The sequence below is a fragment of the Heterocephalus glaber genome, unplaced genomic scaffold, assembly GCF_053883595.1.
Source record: "Heterocephalus glaber isolate CG9 unplaced genomic scaffold, H.glaber_assembly_v1.0 deba00001688, whole genome shotgun sequence".
Lineage (NCBI taxonomy): Eukaryota > Metazoa > Chordata > Mammalia > Rodentia > Bathyergidae > Heterocephalus > Heterocephalus glaber.
This window is the reverse complement of record NW_028258413.1, coordinates 7,907,141-7,928,038: the sequence shown is the minus strand read 5'-3', so window position 1 is coordinate 7,928,038 and position 20,898 is coordinate 7,907,141. Positions and strand designations below refer to the sequence as shown.

The window sequence follows — 20,898 nt, the reverse complement described above, 5'->3', positions numbered from 1 at the left end:
GCCACTTTGACTTTGGGAAGAGCCAGGAGTCGCACGGTGCCAGATCTGGTGAATAAGGTGGGTGAGGACCCAGCGTCGTGTTTTAGGAGCTGCCTTTCTGGTGGATGGTGCTCAGGAGCGGCATTCACCAGATTTTCGATCACATCAGTGCTCTCTTAGAGTCACACACCACACCCCACTCCAGCAAGTGCCGTGAGTGCATCCGCAGAGCCACCTACCTCCCTGTCTTTTTGTCCTTTCACTGTGACTTCTAAAGCCATCTCAAAGGCCCATAAAAGTAACAAGGTCGGGGGCCTCGGATTCCAGGCTTAACTATGACCTTCCAAGAATAGCACACACAGTTCAGGCCTTTTCTGTGACTGAGCTCCTGGCGCTGTGTTCTAAGTTAAAAACGGAAGCCCACGCCGTGGAAAGAGCCAGCCTGGGGATGCAAGCAGAGACCTTTGTTCTCGGTCCTCACAGTGTAACCAAGGACATGGTGAGACCACCGGTCTTGTGTAGGTGCCACCAACAGCAGAAGGTGCATTTAGGGCTAAATAATCCAGGCGGCGATCTACAGTGTGTTCCCACAAGGGACAGCAGTTAACCCAGAGGGACAGCAGTGTTTCCGGTGTCGGTTCTGGGGGCCGTGGAGTCGATGCGTCCCAGGAAGATGAGCATGCGTATGTTAGCAGTGTGCCAATGTCCAGGGGACCCAGGCTGTGGCTCAAGTGGGTACATGGAGGGGGAAGCACATCCGGTCAGACCTGGACACCCAGACAGGCTGACAGGGGCCTTCCCGCCACCTCATGGGACCCCAAACACAGGCACCGGTGGGCACCAGAGGGGCACACTCGGGCTGATGGTTCCCCCCGAGGTCCACGTTGCCTGTGGGTGACAATCTGAGTCCTGTGGTCATTCCTCAGGCAGAAGAAATAAGAGAGCAGGTGAAGTCTCTGGGCTGAGGAGGTTCCCCAAGGGCGTGGGCATCAGGGGAGGAGGGCAGCTTCTGCTAGGAGACGCCCCCTGCTCTGAAGTTCTCAGGCTCCCGGAGGTCTGACTTCCATCTGATCACGCACCTCAGGTCTATGTCAGACATCACGCTGCTCAGAAGTCACCTTCCCATGTCCCGATTCACAAGGCGGGAATGAAACCCTGAAGCTGCTCTTGTAAAAATGCTCCCAAGCAGTGAAATCACGGTTCCTTCTGAGGCCCCCCTGCACCAGCTGCGGCCAAACAGTCTCAGGTGTCATCGAAGTCCTCATCCTCTCAGTGCAGAGCCGGTGCCTGTGTCCCTCGTGCAGGACAGTCAGGGTGAAGACGGCGCAAACCCCGAGTCGCCTCTGCTCAGGAGCTGCAGGGCCCACACCTCGGGTCGCTCCATCAAACACAAGTGGGGACAGGATTCCCTGGCTCCTCGGGGCCTAAGACAATGTGTGCCGAATGCTTAGCGCAGTCTGGTAACTAGAATCGCTCAAGAGTCACAGCTTTAGTGACAGCTGAGTTGTTCGAGTTAATAATAAGTGCTCAGAGCAGGAGGGCAAGAGGGACAGTTGTTATCGCCCAGCATTTCTGAGCTTCTGGTCCCACTGTCCTGTGAGCTCGGTCCCACAGTCCAGGGCCACAGGGACAGGGGACAGTGCCCCCGCCTGGGAAGCTGGGGGAGTGCTCTCAGGGTGGTGTGAACTGGACACAGGAGCAAGCAGCCATCCTGGGGAGCACGTGGGAGGAGACAGCCTGACACTCCCAGAGCTCTGCTCTGAGTTCTGCCCCCTGCAGATCCAGGAAGACCCTAAGAAGCACAGCACCGTGATTCAGAGGAGCATGGCAGGGCCAGGGAGCTACACCTTGCCGAGCAGCTCCTAGTGTGGGCTTTCACTCTACTCCAGCCGAGTGTCAGAAAAGTCGGGGAAACAGGAGAAAGCGCCTGCCAGACAGATGCAGAGGTGGCGCTGGGATTCCGTGTGGGTCCCCAGGCCTTGAGAGAGGCTGAGAGGCCGGGGTGGACACCCCGGGCCAGGCTCACCTCTGAGGACCTTTTCTGCATTCAAAACAGGTTGGGCCGAGTAAGGCCAGGGATGCACGAGCCAGGCTCAGTCTTGGAGTCTGATCATTTCTTGAGAATTTCTTTCTTGGTCTGTGAACACCTTAGTGAATTCCCTGCGCTGTTTCCATTCCAGCATCTTACACCTCGCCGTGATCCACCTCCATGCCCAGCTGGTGAGGGATCTGCTGCAGGTGACCGCGGGTGTGATTTCCGAGGACATCATCAACATGAGAAATGACCTCTACCAGGTGAGCAGAGATCTCGAGGAGACAGATCCGTAAAAGCTCACGGTTTGGTTTTGGTGTGTGTGGTGCTGTCGGGAAGGTTAATAGTAGCACAGACACGATGAGGCCTCTCTGTAGGCAGCATCCTGAAAGGCTGCTGGGTGGGAATGTTATGTTATGGGTCAGGACCCTTTGATCTGTAGGTATAATTAGTCACCCGACCCTGAAATTCAGCATCCTGAAGTTGCATTTTAGAGGGAGAACCTAGAATTAAAAGGTCACATCCGTCAAGAAAAATAAAGTTGAAAAAACTACATTTGAAAAGCCCGTCCTTTATCAGAATTTTGAGGTTTCCTGAAATGTACAACCCTCACATTCAGTGTCTATCAAATAAAGGGGGTGAAATCAGAACAGAGAGGTGAAGGTGTCTTTCCATAGCAGAGATAGCTACAGGTGAGGGGAGCAGGAGACCCCAGAGCTCTGACCGAGTCAGACTGGAATAGAAACCAGACCCACGTTCTGCAGACAGCACAGGAAACAGTTGGTGGGGACTCAGTGGGGCTGCCTGCTGGCTTGAGCACGATTTGGGGGTGAGGAGGGGCTGAACCTGCTTGGCAGAGCCAAAGCCGGGTGCGGGTGGGTCCTTGCAACTTCCTAGCCATCTCCGGGGCCTGGAGTGGTTCGTGGGCTGGGCGCCGAACGCCAGCACATGTTTCTCTCTCTCCAAAAGTGGAACCAGCAATCACACATCGTTATTTACCCAGTCAAGATATCCGTTTCAGCTCTCAAGGTTTAGTTTGTTCTATATTTTGGGGTGCCAGGGAGGGAACCCAGAGCCTCACACATTTGAAGCACATATTGTCACCCAACTGGCCACTCCATGGTCAATATGTAGCCCAGCCTGGCCTCGAACTCGAAGCAATCCTCCTGCCTCTGCCTCCTGAGTGCTGGGATCACAGTCGTACACCCCCATGCCCGGCTCCATTCTCAATTTTTTAAAGCAAGTGATATGAATCATTTTTCTTATTTGAAAGAATAAATTTTAATTATTTTAAAGAAAATTAACCGTTAATTTATTTTAAAGGAAATGGTGAATTATTTCCTTATTTTCATTTCCACATTTTTAAATGAGCCTTAAAAGCCTGTGATGTTGCTGTGTAGCCCTCAGTGGATTTCTTCTGGGAATAGGTGTTCCCGGGTGGGTAAGATCACTTTCCCACTAAAGACCAGGCAGCAACCAGCTTCTCTGGCTGTTTGCTTCCCAGCAAGGGAAAATAAGGTTGACGATTTTTCACTGACTCACGAAATAACTGAGATGAAAAGCCTGATTTTCTATTTACACTTAAGAGATTATCTTCTTCCAACTTTCATGCCACTGGGGGGGTAGTGGTATTTGGAAAGTCACTTGGCTCATTGAGCTTGATTTGCTCAGATTTCTAGACTGTTTTTTTTAAACTGTCTGGAGCATATGAATAAAACCAGGCCCAGGACTTGGGGCTTCTCAGCCCTCCTGAAGGCCACTGCCTGCACGGGCCTCGGGTCCCCTCAAGGAAGTGCTTTTCTGTTCAGGACCAGGGCCTGCGGGCGCTCAGCTCCACAGGATGGGTGGTGTGGTTTATGACATGAGAAAGTCCTGTCTGGGTCCTGGGGTAGGCAGATGGGGACTCCTGGAGCTGGAGTGAAAGCCAAACCCCGCTGTGGGCCCTGCGCCCTTCCGATTGGGCACCGTAGGCAGAACATGGCTCCACTGTTCCCACCTCGAATCTCCGGTTCCTGGCAAGGGCTCTGAATTCCCTGGGGTGTCTTCTCAGAGGAGCACCCGCATATGCGTGCGTGTGTGTGTGTGTGTGTGTGTACCCACCCATGCGTGTGCATGCGCGCACACACACCCAGGGGTAACTTTTACTTGAGGACTAGAAGCCGCTGAGATTAGGACTCTGTTTTAAAGGGTGTCCCTTCTTGACTGAAGATGACACAGTCCTCTGAGCCACGTGGATTATTTGGCAGTTATCTTAAACATCCTCCCCAATCCCGGCTCATTTCTGTGGCCATCTGTCATGATCAGACCCTCTCCCATCCACCCTGGAGACACACTCGTGAGTCCTCAGGCATAGAATTAAGGGTTATTTTTTTACTTCTCCCTCTAAACCATATTCTCCTCTTTACTCTCCTTCCTTCCAACATGGACAGCCATCTGCGGTGTTTGATGTGAACTGTTTTATTTGTGTGATGTTCCCATCAAACATGACCAGGTGGTTTTCATGGGTGTGTTTTTCTTTGTTTTTAATGACTATAAATACATTATATATCGATGGCTTTAAAATAGCACCAAAGGCTATGTATCGGGAAGTCAGGGTGGCTCTCCCTGCCAGACACGAGTCCTCTTGCCCTGCGTGAGCACGGGACTCCTGTGTCTGCAGGTACTGGCTAAACGTACTCCCACATGGACTTCATTCCCAGTGCCGGACACTTGGCTGCTTCTGGCTTGGCCCCCTTGGTGCTCGGTCCTGCCAGGAACAGCAGTGGCCAGGTCCACCCATGTCAGAAGCTCACTCAGGGTGCTGTCCAGTGCTGGCTCTGCAGGCTGCCCCGGGTCCCACGTCTGCAGACAGCGTGTGGGCTGTGGAGCCTGACTGCTGTCTTCCAGGCGGCGGGTGGAACACTCAGCTTGGTGGCACTATGAGAGAAAATTAAAGAGCAGAACTCCTACTCATAGGAGTTTTTTCGCATGGTGTGAATAAAACAGTATGAGAACTAGAGGTAATTCCTAATTTCGGAGTGGTGTAGTATCTTTTCTACAATCTCCTTTGTTCTCCTTTACCCATTTCCCATAGCATTCCAGAAAATACAGATTAGCAAACAGCCTTTGGTGACAGATTTGTTGTTAAGAGGAAAGCTCCTGGCAGTAACACCGAAAGTTGTGAGGACGTGATTCCATTCCAAGCCTCTGTAGTCCCAGAGAGAGGTAAAGGAGGAGAATGATGAGGGTCTTGTTCCTGCTAAACGGAACCACTGCTGTCACTGAGAGTCAGGCGGCCGGGCACTGTTCACCCTCCTGGATCCCATGCACGGGGGCAGCTACACCAGCGAGGACACTCGTGGCCTCAGCTGCTGTGGGCAGCCTCCGCTCGGGAAAGGGACCTCAGGCAGCTAGTCACCAGATGGGATGGATTTCAGAGCCATGCTCCAGGAAAGCAGACTGATTATGTGGAAAATATCGCTGTTCTCTCTCAGTGATCTCCATTCTTTGCAAGATACCTCCATGGTTGCGTTTGTGTTGCTCATTTTTGTTTTTTGATGGGTTTTTTTTGGTACCGGGGATCGAACTCGGGTCTTTGCGCTTGCACAGCAGGCGGCGAAACCACTGAGCTAAATCCCTGGCTATGTTGCTCATTTTTGAAAACACACAATTTCCAAATCATCTCATTGGCATTCTCAGAAGTTTTCGTCACATGAATATTTTGCTGATTGGGTCCCATTAAGTCCAGTGGTAGGGTCATCTGAGCGGCACTGTCCTGGTTATGCCGTGTAGAACCCCGTAATGACACCCTTTGGTAAAGGAAGGGGGTTATGATGATGGGTCTCATGAAGCCAGTCCATGGAATTAATTCAGTAAGTTTATTTTCCATGTCAGTAGAGCACGCTGCCACCTTTGGGAATGGTTTCTATTGAATAGTTTATTTAAATTCCTTCATCAAACCATAGCCTTGGTTTAATTTGCTAACATGACATTATCAGCCAAAGATAGCCTCCTACTAGGAAAACTCAATTTAGCACTAGATGAGTTAAAAAAAATACTATGGCCGGGGCTGGGGATTTAGCTCTGTGGTTCCGCCACCTGCCTCACAAGCACAAGGTCCTGAGTTCGATCCCCGGTGCCAAAAAAAACCCAAAAAAAACACTATGGCCAATGTATGGAGAAGTGTACCTTGATTTAGTGTAATTGTTTTATGTTTTTCGGTCTGTCTGGCTGTTAATCTGTTCATCATAATTAACCTGACAAAGACTTCCAAGTCAATCAATAAATTTGATGCTGTCAAAAAAAAGAAAGAAAGAAGTATCAACAGTCAGGAAGAAACCAAGCCGTGTAGAAGTCTCCCTGAGGAGCCTAGTGGCTGAGTGACCATGTGTCGGTCCAGTCCGCACGCTTCAGCAGCCAATGGGGAAGCGGGAGCCCCTCTGCAGAGGTCGGGGGGCCTAGGACAGGAGCTGCCCAGCGGTGTGGCCCTGAGAGTGGCCCGGCCACACACAGCATGGTTCCCCACCCTCCTCCATCCACCCAGACACCCTTGCACCTGGCGGTGATCACGAAGCAGGAGGACGTGGTAGAGGACCTGCTGCAGGCCGGGGCCGACCTGAGCCTGCTGGACCGCTTGGGCAACTCTGCACTGCACCTTGCCACCAAGGAGGGCCAGGACGGAATCCTCAGCATCCTGCTCAAGCACCGGAAGGCGCCGCCGCTGCTGGACCATCCCAACAGGGAAGGTAGGAGGCCAGCCGTGGCTGGTATAGCATGCTCTTCTCGGCACTGACCGGTGCACCTCACGTGATTTTCGCCCCGAGCTGTCTCCTTGGCCACCTGGAGTTGGCCTCATCTTGCGGGTGTCCTGTTTCTCACCATGGCATGTTCCCTTCACGATGGATGGTCTGGGACAGTTGACAGGAGAGTAGAGGCCCGAGCGAGCCCGGTTCCATCCTTGATTCAGGGCAGCAGGAGGCTGTGGGTCCCATGGGCACAGTGGCTCCTGCGCCTTCCCAGCCTGCCCTGCGGGGAGGCCCTGAACCCCACTGCCTCCCTGCCACCCTGTGTGTGATGCCCTGTGCGTGCTTGCAGGCCTCAATGCCATCCACATTGCCGTGACAAGCAACAGCCTGCCGTGTCTCTTGTTGCTGGTGGCCGCAGGCGCCAACGTGAATGCCCAGGAACAGAAGTCGGGGCGCACGGCGCTGCACCTGGCGGTGGAGCAGGACAATGTGTCCCTGGCCGGCTGCCTGCTGCTCGAGGTGAGGGCTTCAGCCACGTAGGTTCTGGGGCAAACCCTGGTTGGTAGCCTCAGCTGGGTCCAACACCTCAGCCGGGATTCAGACAGCACCTCATGAGTCCCCCTGCCCTGCCCTGCCCTGCCCTGCCCTGCTGCTGTCCCTGTAAGCACAGAGCCAGCCGGGCAGCACTGGGGCTGGGCTCGTGCAGACGAGAGAAGGGGACAGAGGGTGACTACCCCTGAGCTCTCATGTGGCGGGTCTAGGGCGAAGCCCACGTGGACAGCACCACGTATGATGGGACCACAGCGCTGCACATCGCGGCAGGGCGAGGCTCCACCAGGCTGGCCGCGCTGCTCAAGGCTGCAGGTAAGGGCTGGGGTTGTGCAGGCTGGTGCGGCCCCTGGGGCAGTCGGGCTGCGGGAGAGCAGGGGCTGCTGATGGCTCGGGTGGAGGAACGTCGAGTGACCTGTCCTGCTGAGCTGCCGTCTAGATTCGCAATGCCCCTTCACCACCAAGGCCACCTTCGCGTCCACTCTGATTCTTCTGTTTGCTCAGGGTTTGGGCTCCTTAGCTGCACTTCCAGAGGAAATTCTTCAAGTAGAGTTCAGTTCTACATAGAACTCTGAGTGGTGCTGGTCTCTGCCTGTGTCACAGTCCCCAGCGGAGCAAAGCTCTGGTGTGGACACATCTCGGGGCAGAGCAGATGGCCATGGACAGCGAGTCACCCAGCTTGGAGCTGCTGTCCTTGCACCTCCAGCCTGTGCGCTGGGCCCTGTGTGGCTGCCAAGCTCACTCCGTACATATAGACCTGGTTCCTGGTCCCTTGTCCCCAGGGAAATGGGCAGAGAGACAGCCAGTCCCACCCAGCCCGTCTGCCCATGGCAGAGCCATGTGCGAGCCGCACCCCAGCAGCCTGAACCTCTGGGGTCCCCCCTCCCCATGTCTCGGCGTGCTCAGGGCTGAGGGTGTCTCCCAGTCCATCTCCATCCTGGAGCTGCAGACCGCTCTGCTCTGCTGGGAGTCCCTGCACCCTTGGGTATGGAGAACCCACTCGCCATCCTCACACATCTGACCTGCTGATTCTGCTTGAAAGTTTTCGGAAGATGAATGCTTTGGAAATCCAAGAAATGAGAGCAGATGGAGGCACCATCTTAAACACGCAGGAGCTTTTCCCTCAAGGGGATCCTATTTTTCTGACCCGTAGAATCAGACTCCAGGTCAGCAGCAGCCTTTTCTTTTCTCTGTCAAATTTAATTTTTCTTGGCTGGGAGGTCCTGGTCCAAGCTCATCCGAACCACTGTGGAAGTCTCTGATTACACTGAAGAAACAAACACCTGCAGACCAGAAGGTGTGACCCTCCCACGAAAGTGTTCCCTTGGCGGGCGTGATGCCACACACCTGAAAACCAGAACACTGCAGTGGAAGCAGGAAAATCATCTCGAGTTTGAAGTCAGCCTGGGCTACATAGCGAGACCCTGTCTCAAGAAAGCACAAAAACCAAAGGCTTTCCCTTGAATGCTGAGCCCGGCAGCCTCTCTGACATGCACGAGGACACACGGATGAAAAGCTTGGCCCTGAGCCCAGCGTCACAGAGATCGCAGGGGGCAGCGGCAGCTCGGCCTCTCAACCCGAAAGGGCAAGTTGGTCCACGCTGGTCACTGGACAGCGACCCGGCGCTGCTGCAGGAGCAATGCCTGGGCTTCCGAGAGGCGGCTCGCTCTGAAGAACAGACTGCATCTCCCCAGATCGTCCCCCACTTCCCGCTAGCCACCCGCCCCACCACAGCAGAGGGCTCTTCCCGTGTCCGTGTGAGGCCCAGGGCTGTCCCCAGGGGACAGCTGACGGTGCTGCCACTGGACACAAAGTGGGCAGGGAAGGGGGAGATGCACCCAGTCCGGGCGCGGTCACACGGGGACCCCGTCTCTGTGAAACCCCACCCCCGGTCCTCGGATGAAGGCTGCCTTCTCAGGTGGAAAATGCGCCGTTGGGTTAAAGTCAGAGCATTTAAAGCCTGGTTTTCAGGCTGTCCTGGGCTCCATGGTACCCTAAACGCTGCTAAGTCAAGGTAAATCAGAATCTAGGCTGAAGCCCTGTGGGTATTCAGTGGAAACGTGTTGTAGGCATCGGAAATGACCCGGGCGTCACCTCCCGCAGCCACTGTGCTTTGCTGCCACTGGTCACAGTGAGGGGGTCCCTGACGCTGTCCTGGCTTGGCAGGGGCGGACCCCCTGGTGGAGAACTTCGAGCCCCTGTGCGACCTGGATGAGTCCTGGGAAAGGGCCGGAGAGGATGAAGGCGTGGTGCCGGGGACGACGCCACTGGACATGGCGGCCAGCTGGCAGGTGAGCTTGCGCAGGCCGAGGCTGGGCGTCAGTGGGCCCCAGGCACATTGGAGACCAGAGAGACCAGGCAGGGCACGGAGCTCACACGGCATCCGGGCATCCCGGCCCTGGGCCAGCAGATGTGCCTATGGTCCGGGACACGGGGCAGAGGAACAAGCAGGAATCTCAGGGTTTCTGTAAATAACAGGGGAAGGGGACTGAAAGCCTTCCTCCGGCGACACTGAAGTAAGCCCGGAAGGAGAGAGGCCGTCCCTGAGTCTTCAGGGGGAGGTGGCCACACGATTCTCCCACGGGGTGGATCGGTGCTTTTAGAGGGACTTGATGCCACATGTGGACCACAGGGCTCCTCCTGGGCCCATCTGCCCCTCCGTGACAAGTCCCAGGGCCTGAGGACTCCAGAAGACCGAGCCGGGCAGCTTTTCTCTTAGCCTGACATCTGCGTGATGTTTCTCCACCCAACAGGTGTTCGACATCCTAAACGGGAAGCCGTATGAACCCGAGATCACGGCCGATGATGTCCTGGCCCAAGGTTTGTGGAGTGGGCAGCGAGTCATGCGGGGCTGGGGGTGCCCACAGGAAGGAGAGGCCGCCTGCAGGGACCCGGACCCGCTATGTCCTTGAGGAGGCAGGGCTGGCGGGGCTCGGGACCAGCATGCTCCTCCTCGTCCCTGCAGGGGACATGAAGCTTCTGAGCGAAGAGGCCAAGCTGCAGCTCTACAAGCTGCTGGAAGTCCCCGACCCAGACAGAAACTGGGCCACGCTGGCCCACAAGCTGGGCCTGGGCATCCTGAACCACGCCTTCCGGCTGAGCCCCTCACCGTCCAAGACGCTCATGGACAACTATGAGGTAACTCGTCACCTGAGACAGGGAAAGGCTGGATGTCCCTGTCACCCTCTGTGCCCTTTGCAGTCCCGCCCGGCTGCCTGTGTGGACACGATGTCACGGAGCGGCCCAGCCCCGCGCTCCCACGGTGCTTGTCTCTCCCCAGGTCTCCGGGGGCACGGTCAAGGAGCTGGTGGAGGCCCTGGGACAGATGGGCTACACGGAAGCCATCGAAGTGGTCCAGGCCGCCTGCTGCAGCTCGGGGGCCCCCAGCCCTGTGAAGGGCACCACACAGGGCCCCCCGCCCGCCCTGTCGCTGTCCCCGAAGATGGGTAAGGACACTGGTGAGGCAGGGCGTTCCTGCTCCCTGCTGGCCTGGGGTCTTCGGGTCTCGGGGGACACGGAGGACAGGGCCGTCCCCACCGGCACCCTCTGCCCCTCGAGACACCGCTGTTCACCCGAGGGGGCAGTGACGCGGACATGTGAGCTGCCATCAGCACCGCGCCCAGCAGGATGCGACCGGGTGAGGTGAACCCCCTCTCACCCCTCAGGTCCAGAGGAGGGGACAGCGGCAGGCTGGGGACCAGGCCGACCAGAGCAGTCGGCCACAGTCCTCTCCGCTGAAGCACCCCCAGTGCCCCAGGGACCCGTCCTCCTGGGGTCTTCTCCACGCTCGGGACACCCACCTGCCCACCGCCAATCACCCCACAAGCCCTGGTCTCCCTGGGGCTGCTTCCAGTGGCTCCCAAACCCTCCATCTCTGCCAGGCCTCTCCCTCTGCTCTAATAGCACAGGCTCCCTGGACCCCAGTGCGCTCACCTTTCTGCCCTGAGGAGGCAGTCTCATCTCTGCCACCTGGGGTCCGCCAGACCCCTCCTGCCCTGCTGGTTAAACCAGCACGGGACCAGAATTTCCTGATCTGTAAAAACAAAACAGAAAGCCGGGTGTGGGGGTGCAGGCCTGTAATCCCAGCACTCTGGGAGGCTAAGGCAGGAGGAGGACAAGTTCAAGCCCATCCTGGTCAACTGTGCACCTTAGCGAGCCTCTGTGTCAAAATGAAAAATTTTAGGGCTGGGGATTTAGCTCCGTGGTTTCACCGCCTGCTGCACAAGGACCTGAGTTCCATCCCCGGTACCAAAAAAAAAAGAAAAATTTTAAAAAGGACTCGGGATGGAGCTAAGTGTGAAGGCCCTGGGTTCACTCCCTAATAACGAAAAAGAAATGGAAACAGAAAAGCAATTCACTGCCTCGATCCCACACCCCTTTCAGCTACAGTCAGGCAGGTCGGAGGAAGCGGAGCTTCTCAGGAGAGAGTTCTAGAACATCCTCACTTAGAAGCCTGTCCCAGAGCCTCCTCACTGCTCAGGAGAGTTCTAGAGCCTCCCACATCTGGCCCCTTGCTCGGGCCCCCAGTGTGGCCCCCGTCACACTCACCAGGACCCCCTTCTCAGCATGGGGATCGTGCCAGCCCCGACTCCACAGTGTCCCAAATGCTTTTCCAAGATCCGCCACCACCCTGCTCCCTGCCCTTTCACCTCTTACAGCTGCAAGCAACCCAGAGTCAGGTCCCAGCCCAGCTCACTTCCCTGTGCTGAGCTCTCGACCCCCAGCCAACTCTGTGCTGGCCACATCTGTGAGAAGCAGGGCAGTCCTCAGGGGCAGGAGAGACTCTGAGAATCGCCTCTTATATCCTGACAAAATGAGAAAACCCACTGAAAGGAAGTAAGGTTTACGTTGGCTCAGTCCATGGTCTGCCACCTCAGAGGGAGAACATCATGGTGGAAGGGCCTGGTGGAGGGGAGCTGCTCGCCTCCTGGGAAGCAAGGAGAGAGGGAAGGAGCAAGAACAAGAACTGACCCTTCCAGGTCCCACCCTAGGGCCCTTCCTAAGTGTCCTTCCACCCATGCTTGTCCTGGATGCACCCATGGATGAGAGCCATGGCCCGTAGCTGTCACCTCCCATAGCCCTCGGGAGCACAGGAGAGTTTGCAGGCATCTTCAATCCAGACCCCATTTCTTGTGTGTCCCTCCTGGGCTGGGTCATCTCAACACCACCAGTGTGGTACCTCATCCTTCTCCCTTCCCCACAACAACCTTACCTGGACCCACCTTCCCTCCTAGCCTGGACTCCTCCTATTCAGTCTCCTCCCTCAGTCCACTCTCTGTACCAGTGGTTTGAACGTGTGTGTGTGTGTGTGTGGTGCTGGGGACTGAACCCAAGGCCTTCACACTGGGTTATTTTGAGACAGGACCTCACCTAAGTTGCCTAGGCTGAGGTTAAATTCAAGATCCTCCTGCCTCAGCCTTCCAGAGTGCTGAGATTAAGAGATATGTGCCATCACACCCAGTGGTGTTATTCTCTTCCCAAGTTAGCGAGCTAATGTGGCCTGTCACGTCCCCTGCAGTCCATTCATCCATGCAGCAAGTCCTTGTCCAGCACATAGCAAGCCCAGCACCATCTGAGGGCTGGTGGAAAGCTACGCCCACCCCTGCCCAGCTACCCCCTCAAACGTCACCCCAATGTGCTCCCAGGGTCACTAGTGTTACCCAGCCCTAGAAAGCTCGCCTCCCTGGCCCCCTCCTGACCCTCCTGTGTCAAGGTCACCTTGTCAGGGTGTTGGGGGGGGTCACCTTGCAGGAGGGGGGAAGCAGCACCAGGAATCCACCTGGGGCTTGGACTCGGGCTGGTGCTCTTTTAGCACACTCAAAAAAGTAAACGCCGACAGCTCTCAAAAGCAAACACTTCAGCATTAAGCCTTTAATTTGTAGATATCTTTAAAATACCTCACAGCTCCCAGTGCAGATGAGAAACTACATTAAGATTGGTCACTTGAATAAATCCATACCAAGGCAGCAGTCATGGCACAGTCACTAAAGTCTCAGTCCCCAGATAGAGCTGTGACAGATGAGCCCTAGCAGACTGGAGATGGGTCTGCATCAGCCTCCTGTCTCCCTGTTTCCCTGTTTCCCTTTCTATACAGGAACTAATTCCCGTTGGTCAGATTCCTAAGGATACTCTTCCACAAAGAGAAGGCTGCGTCCTTTTCCGTGTAGACTCACTTCATCAAAGCCCTCTTATTTTCTCTGCTACTAGGAATGTCGTCAAGGTGCCCTTTGACGGCACAGGAGACGGGAGCGGTCTCCGCATTAGCTCCTCCTCCCGCTCCTGTATATGTGCGTAGGTTCAGCCTCTTCCTGGGCTGCCAAACAGGTGGTGCGCGTGGAGTGAGGAGAATTCAGGCCGTGTCCGACCCACGGGCGACAGATTATCAGAGAGAGATGAAAACGTCAGGTTGAAAAGGGTCTGCACAGATATCAATGTCCTGGGCACCTCCTGCCCTGCCCTGCCCCAGTGTGGACAGCGCTGGCGGGCGGCAGGGACAGAGGGGACAGAGTGGGTGACCCCAGAAGCCGAGGTCCCGGCCAAGCCCCTGAACCCCAGCTTTCTCCCCACAGATGAGCTTCGAGACCAGGACAGCATCTGTGACAGCGGTGTGGAGACCTCCTTCCGCAAGCTCAGCTTCACGGAGTCCCTGACGGGCGGCAGCCCCTTGCTAACCCTTAACAAAGGGCCCCCCAACTTTGGGCAGGACGGACCCATAGAGGGGAAGATCTAGCCGCCGCGAAGGCCACTCCGTGCAACCAAAGCCCGAAAGTCCAGCACCTTGCCAGAGACATGGAAGGCCGGGCATCCAGAGGCGCTCACGGAAAGGCAACCCGGAGCCATGGGCCACTGAGGGGCTCTGAGCCTGGCGCCCAGCTGGGTCCTGATGTCCAGACAGGAAGCCCCCAGCAGGCGCAGCCCTCGGAGCCGCTAGCGTTCCCGGGCGAGGGACACGCTGGTGTCGCTGCCGCTGGGTCACAGCTGCTTTCTCTTCCGTCGCTGCTGCTGCCGTCCCTCTGCTGCTGCCCCTCTGCTGTGTCCCCGAGACCCTCCCATGGCCGCCCAGTGTCTTTCTAGCCGCCCAAGCACAGTTTGTGCACTCAGATACGAAGGAAGGAGGTATTTGGGGACGAGAGTCGCTTGGTGTACGATAGAAAGGCTGCGCCGTGATTCACAAAGCACGCACTTAGCAATATTTAAACATGGTTCCAATCAGGGCTGAAAGTGGTATTTTTCCCTCCCTTTTCTGCATTTTGCTATTGTAAATATGTTTTTTAGACCAAATACTTTAAAGGAAAAAAAGTTGGATTTATAAATGCTATTTTTTATTTTACTTTTATAATAAAAGGAAAAGCAAACGGTTGACCTCACTCTGTTTGATCTTCTCTGAGACGATGTCTTGTGTGGGGCATCTGCAGCCTGCCCAGCACAGTCACACCCCCTCTAGACTCCATTTAGGAACAAGATGCAATGACACACTGCATGTACAACCAGCTTCCCCCTTTTGAATTATGATTTTTGCAGTGCTGGGAATGCCAGGCAAGTGCTCCCCACAGAGCCCCACCTCCCGCCCCCAGGACCCCTCTAACAAGCCCTTGACCCACTGTGGAGAGCAGGTCCCCATCCCCTCCACACACGTCTCGTGCTGAGAGCAGATGAAGGCCTCCCCTGCCGGGTCCCTGCGGCACCTCCGTTCAGCCCACTCCGTTCCTCCCTCCGGTCCCTTGGCAGCTCTTGGGCCCAGTCACTCCAAACAAATATCCCCCCCCCCCACTCTCCATGTCAGAGGACCCAGCCTTCCTGGGTGCTGGAAACTGTCCTGAACAATTTTGCACAACGCAGTAGGTCACTAAGTCACTTAGTTAACCCAGTGAGGTACGAGGATTTATCCCCAGCTTCCAGAGCAGGAAACTGAGGCCTAGAGAGCTCAAGTAGACCATGGCTAGGGAGCTTCTGGGTTTACATCCACTCTGGCCAGCTCCTGAGCTCAAGGGCTGGGTGTTGTCTTGATAGGGTACAAAGGTAGATAAAAATAACTGAGTCCAGAAGTGAGCTCCAGAATATACAGGAATGTGTTATAAAATAAAGTAAAATTCCAAATCAATGAGGAAAAAGTGATATCCAACAAACATGTTCCAGCAGATGAGTCGATTGGAGCAGGAATGATGAATGAATAGTCCTGAGGTCGGGACAGCCCTGCTAAATAAGGCTTTATTCTCTCATGTAAAAACAGTTCAGGCCCGAGTTTAGAGTGTGTCACAGCACAGGCCTCCTCCTGTAACAGCCGGACTCCGTTCCTGTGACTAGGTCATTAAGTGATTTGGTCGGAGATGAGGAACTGTATATAGTATGCATATTACAATGTTCGGAACAAGAAAATGGTCAGAGGAGACTCCAACTTGGTGACTGTGCTTCTATTTGCGTACCTCTTACATGCAGTGCTGTAACATATAAAACCATAAAACCACAATACTGTACTGTTCAGTACAATCAGCAAAAATGACAGCTCTGTACTGGTGAAGAAGCCACCATAAGGCTGCACTGCCGCTCACATTCCTGTGTCGTAAGTCAGGATGCGGGTTCTAAGTCCAAACATGCCTCAGTCTTAAATCCGAACCATCGTTAAACGGGTAGGTCAAACAAGAGCTATTTGTAAATACAATTTTTAAGAAATTCTGTTTTATATTCCATTGCTCTTCTCTCCGCCCCTCTGCTTCTAGTTTAACTAAAACTCTATCTATAACATCTTAGTCACTTTGTTGTTACTGGGACCGATAAAGGAGGAGAAGTTTATTTTGGCTCACAGTGTATGGAGGTTCAGTCCTTAGTCAGCTGGCTCCAGAGAAAGGCAGCATGGGGAAGGGTCTGCGGAGGACAGCTGCTCACAGCATGGTGGACAGGAAGCAGAGGCCAGGAAGGGAGGTCATGCCCCCTAGTGACCTCTTCCGACCAGGCCCCACCTCCTAACAACAATCACCTCTGAGCCCCATACCCAGCCACCTCCCCAAGCCCTGCTGTGACTGTATTAGGCTTTGGGGGGACACTGAGGTATAAACCATAGAAGACATGAAAAGGGACAGCTCTGGGTTTCTCATTCTCACTTGAGCAGTCTGTCTGCACCCTAGGCCCCTGTCAGCTCCCAGGGTGGCAAGTGGCCTCTGTCCCTTGGGCCACAGAGGGGTCCTGTCCACCCGTGTGCTGACCCCTCCCACCAAGGAGTGAGGGCTGCCTTGTCCCCTGAGTGTGCGTGCCTATCATGGGCAGGAGAGGGGCTAAGTGACTTCCCTAGCCTGGTCACAACACATAGCACGATTCTGCCCAGCCCTGGGGGGCATCCTCTCCACAACCCCAGCCATGTGGCCACTCCTCAAAGCCAGTGGGGACCCCAGTGTGACCAGAAGCCCCAGCCCCAAGCCCCATCTGACCTTCATGCTGTTGGGCCTCGCTGCCCATCAGGCACACAAGCTGTCCTGCTGGGCCCAGCCACAGGGACAAGTCACAGACCCGAGACACTTGTGGCCCAGGTGGGTGGACTGCAGCTGTTTTCCAAGTCTCTGCCTGGACAGTCCTGGACCAGAATCCACTCTACACAGAAGCCAAGCTTGGAAGAAGACGGACCGGCCTGTTCACACCAAGATGGAAACAGAGCTCAGCAAGGAGGCCGCTTCTCCTTCGGCCCGGAGCTGCCTCCCAGGGCTCCATTGCTTCCATCCTGGGGGCAGGTGGGACCCGCACCAGAGGGAAGCAGGAGGTCTACAGAGCCACAAAGGGCCTGAAATAAGCCTGCTGGCTGCCTGCCAGGAGCCTGCCTAAAAACAGCTTCCTCAGAACTTGAGTGTCTTTGAGTCTCCCTCCTCACAGGCCAGGTGGAAGCAGACCTGCCCCGGACTCGAATTCTCGTCCTCGGCAGCACCAGAGTGCTCTGGGTGCCCCTTCCCCGCCCGGGGCCCCACAGACCTTCTGGGGGGCACCTTGTGGGTTTGCACAGGAGAGAGAAGGTGGGACAGGGCCACCATGATCCCGAAGACGCCCCTCCAGGGACATCTAACCCCCTCTGCAACACAGACAGGAAGCGAGAGCTGCACCCCTCGGCCCAGACTCAGCCAGGCCCACCCGCTCGGAAGACTGACCTCTGAGCATGTCCCAACAGGTCCTTGGAAGAAAGGACACTGTTCCTACAGGAGAAAGAAAATGGACCCAGGGCTCTTACAGGGTGCTGTAGTCATAGGGCCCCAAGCCTAGTGCAGTGCAACCAGAATGTAGTAAAGGCACATCTGTGACTCGATTTCTCCTACTAACAAGCTGAAGTGCTTGAGTAGGAATCATTGCTCCCCTCCTCCTTCCCACTCTGTGCTGTCCTGGGGAGTTTTCTTCCTTCTTACTCGTCCCCCAGTAGAGGGTGTGGGGAGGCGCAGAGATCCAGCAGACATGGCTCAAGCGCGCTGTGTTTTCTGAGAGATCCCAGAACTTGGGCTGGATGAGATGTACAGATCATCTTCCCGAGGGCTGTGACGGGAGCATCATATACAAGGCCCAGGGTTCCAGTTTAGCACCAAAAAATAAATAAAAAACTGAAGCAGGGTACACGCCTGTAATCCCAGCACTCAAGAGGCTGAGGCAGGAGGATTGCTGCTAGTTCAAAGCCACCCTGGGTTACACAGTGAGCTCAAGGCCAGTTTGAACTATATAAAAAGACTCCATCTCGAGGGAGAGAGGGAAGGAGAAAGAATCTGCGTGTCTTGGCTCCATCTTCACGACTGCTCCACACAGGAACCGGTGACCACGATTGTGGTAAAAGGCGCCCCAAGCATGGACTCAGCATCGCCTCCACTCCAGAGCCTGTCGCACCAGTCTGTGTTTCAGAGAGGGAGCAGCGGGGGTTCATCCGGGGAGGTGATGTGCACAGTCACGTGGCCAGGAGGCCTCAGCGGATGGCTTGCTATTGGGAAAGTGTGGCTGGACAACTGGCTGGGACCCAAGGGACGCTCCCACCCACGGGGCCACACCCTTTAGCCAAATTATTTTATTTGTTCTCCTAAACAAACTTAACATGGTAGGTGTTATTATTCCTTTTTTTTTTTTTTTGCTTTTTGCTTGTTTGCTTTTTAGTAAAAGTCTCTGTAGCGAACAGAGAAAGGGGAGTTTACTAGAACCTCTGCAGTGAGTCCTAGTCTCCTGAGAGCCACAGCAGCACAAGGCTAATTATAGGAAAGTAGAAAAATGAGACTGAGAAGAAGCTCAGCTTTGGGTCCGATCAGTGCTGCTCTGAGCAGCAAAGACAAAAGCCACCAGCTTACCGCACCTTTTATTCAGACATCGGGAGAAACAAATGTAACAAATGACTTGCAGAGAGTTCAGTACATCCTGTAAACAAGATGTAACAATCCAAGAACAAGGAGGAACTGAGTAGATGTTTGTTCCTCCCAGGATGTTTTCAGCTCCCAGGATGTTTTCAGCTCCCAGGATGTTTCTTGTCCTGGAGAATCACAGCATCACTGGATCATTGAGGTCTCAGTTGTGACTGGAGGCCAAAATGCAATTATGTCTCAGAATTCCATAGCTGTGCTATAGGCAGGAGAACTAGGCTAATCAAATGATTTTTCCCTAAAATTATGTAGCATTACTCCCGACAAGTCTCCCTATACATTCCAGGCTGCTCTTGAACTCCCTGTGTAGTCCAGGCTGGCCTCAAACTCAAAGCACTCCTGCTTCAGCCTCCCAAGTGCTGGGATTAAAGGCATGGGCCACCACACCCAGGAACAACTGGCTTATTATTCCCATTTTACCACACACAGAAAAATCAAATACAGAAGTTGGGAAGCTTGACTAAAACTGCAGAACTCCGTGTAAACTCCAGCCAATGTAGGTCAAAGCTCACCTCCCGGACAGCCAGAAGAGCTGCTTCGCACTAAGAAGGGGGCAGCCCTTCTGCCGGCAAGGCCCAGTGTCACAGGCACAATGAGGAATACCCAGCACAACGTCTGGGGCATGATTCAACAAGTCACAGACGAAATAGCAAGTTGTCATATAGCTTTTATTTTTATATAATTTCAAACTCAGAAAAACTGCAAAAATAATACAAAAACTTCACATAGCTTTACCCTCATTAACTACTTATTAACATTTTGCACCATTATCTTTCTTATCAGTGTAATGTTGTAAATGTGATAATAACCGAACAATTTTAAAGCAAGGTACAGTTAATCAATATAAATAAATGATCTAAACTCTTGATAAAGGTAACATCACTTAGTGCCAGGGCCAACAAGTCTACATTTAATCCATCCCTTTGAGCTCAAAATCTCATTGGACTTGGCCAAATCTGAAGCTCACCCATGTGCCAATGTCAGGGCACCCCAAAATTTCTAGTGCCCACGGTGATTTCAATGCCAGCTTATTTTTTAAAGGATCACTCTAAGGGTCTTTTAAAAAATAAGTTATGGTCACTAAAGCAGTTTTTTTTATTTAATAACTCAAAATGAGTAAGAATCTTACCCCCAAATAGTAACCAAACGACAACAATCAACCCCTGAACAGTCTGGGAACTGTGATCAGCATGGTGTCACCAAGAAATCTCTCATTCTGACAGCTGAAGCTCCAGTAACCAGGCACCTCAGTAGATTATTCAGCAAGACGGAAGGAACCAGAGGTATTACGCATGATTCCCACAAGGAATGTGGTTGTTACCTACTGCAGACGTGTGCTACAAAAACAGTAATTAAAGCCAGCATTTCTCAATGCTGACTGTGAAAGGCCCACAGTACCTCACAGCCTCCTGGGTGTGGCTCCACAGACACTGCCACTGTACCTTTCCTGTGACTCCTGGAAGGGCCCCAGGCACGGCACAGGCAGGGCTGACCCAGAACACAGCCTGGCCAGATCCGGGACACCTAGATGCGGCCCTGCCTGGGGACGTCACCTGTGGACACTCGTAACCTGGACCCCTCAGTAAATGTCTGCCAGGGAGGTGACACGGAGAGAATGCTCCAGGGCACTCGTGCTGGTGGGCGCCCACGGGTGAAAGAGAACAGTCCGTGTCTTCTCGGTCAGAAGGAAACCGTTGTCGCTGAACCTCCCCGGGATGCTCCCTACGTCCAACCATACGAAGGGTGCCACCGCTGACGTCTCCAGCTCAAAGGCAAATGTGTCACCCTGCTGGGAGACGGTGGCCTGGAAAAGAAGATGAATACCCAGAAGGGTGAGGGAGGGGCTAGGGGGTCTAATGCCACACCTGGGAGTCAGAGAGCCCAGGGAGGATCAAGTCTCCAGCACCTGCTCCTGCTGGGTCAGACACTCAGCAGTGCTTAGCTCCATGGGAAATGACTGCACTATAATTTCAAACCAAGGAAATGTGAGACTCCGAATATTAAGGAGCACATTTCACAAGGACCTTAAAGCTTTCTATCTCAGGGCGCTTTTCTCAGAGCAGGAAGGACCACCTGGCATAAGGCGGTGGCCTAAGTGACCTGCTGAGGACATGTCTGGACCTGTTGCAGAGCACAGACGCCAGCTGACCTTGAGGCTCTGAAACTCAAGCCGGACAGCAGCCTTCGGGCCAGTGAGCCATTAGCACAGCAGGGTGGGGCAGACACAGGGTGAGTGAAGAGGACAGCAGTG

At 54.4% G+C, this 20,898-nt stretch overlaps 2 protein-coding genes across 10 annotated transcripts in view; one reads left to right on the top strand and one right to left on the bottom strand.

Moving 5' to 3' along the window:
- Nfkb1 (nuclear factor kappa B subunit 1) overlaps positions 1–14,651 on the top strand; it is a 96,555-nt gene extending 81,904 nt beyond the window's left edge. For all 8 annotated transcript variants that reach the window (XM_021245470.2, XM_021245471.2, XM_021245469.2 and 5 more), the window contains 9 exons: positions 2,160–2,274; positions 6,534–6,735; positions 7,085–7,254; positions 7,497–7,599; positions 9,451–9,575; positions 10,038–10,104; positions 10,250–10,422; positions 10,565–10,730; positions 13,854–14,651. In XM_021245470.2, coding sequence (XP_021101129.1) covers positions 2,160–2,274; positions 6,534–6,735; positions 7,085–7,254; positions 7,497–7,599; positions 9,451–9,575; positions 10,038–10,104; positions 10,250–10,422; positions 10,565–10,730; positions 13,854–14,014 — 1,282 coding nt within the window. In that variant the 3' untranslated portion in view covers positions 14,015–14,651. The remainder of the gene's footprint in view (positions 1–2,159; positions 2,275–6,533; positions 6,736–7,084; positions 7,255–7,496; positions 7,600–9,450; positions 9,576–10,037; positions 10,105–10,249; positions 10,423–10,564; positions 10,731–13,853) is intronic.
- Positions 10,789–20,898, bottom strand: part of Manba (mannosidase beta) — an 83,590-nt gene continuing 73,480 nt past the window's right edge. The window contains exon 17 of one of the 2 annotated variants that reach the window (XM_087198730.1): positions 10,789–11,317. In XM_087198730.1, the coding sequence (XP_087054856.1) occupies positions 11,099–11,317 (219 nt within the window). In that variant the 3' untranslated portion in view covers positions 10,789–11,098. Of the gene's footprint in view, positions 11,318–19,297; positions 20,452–20,898 lie in introns of those variants that run through there. The other variant, XM_004866302.3, reaches the window with a different exon arrangement.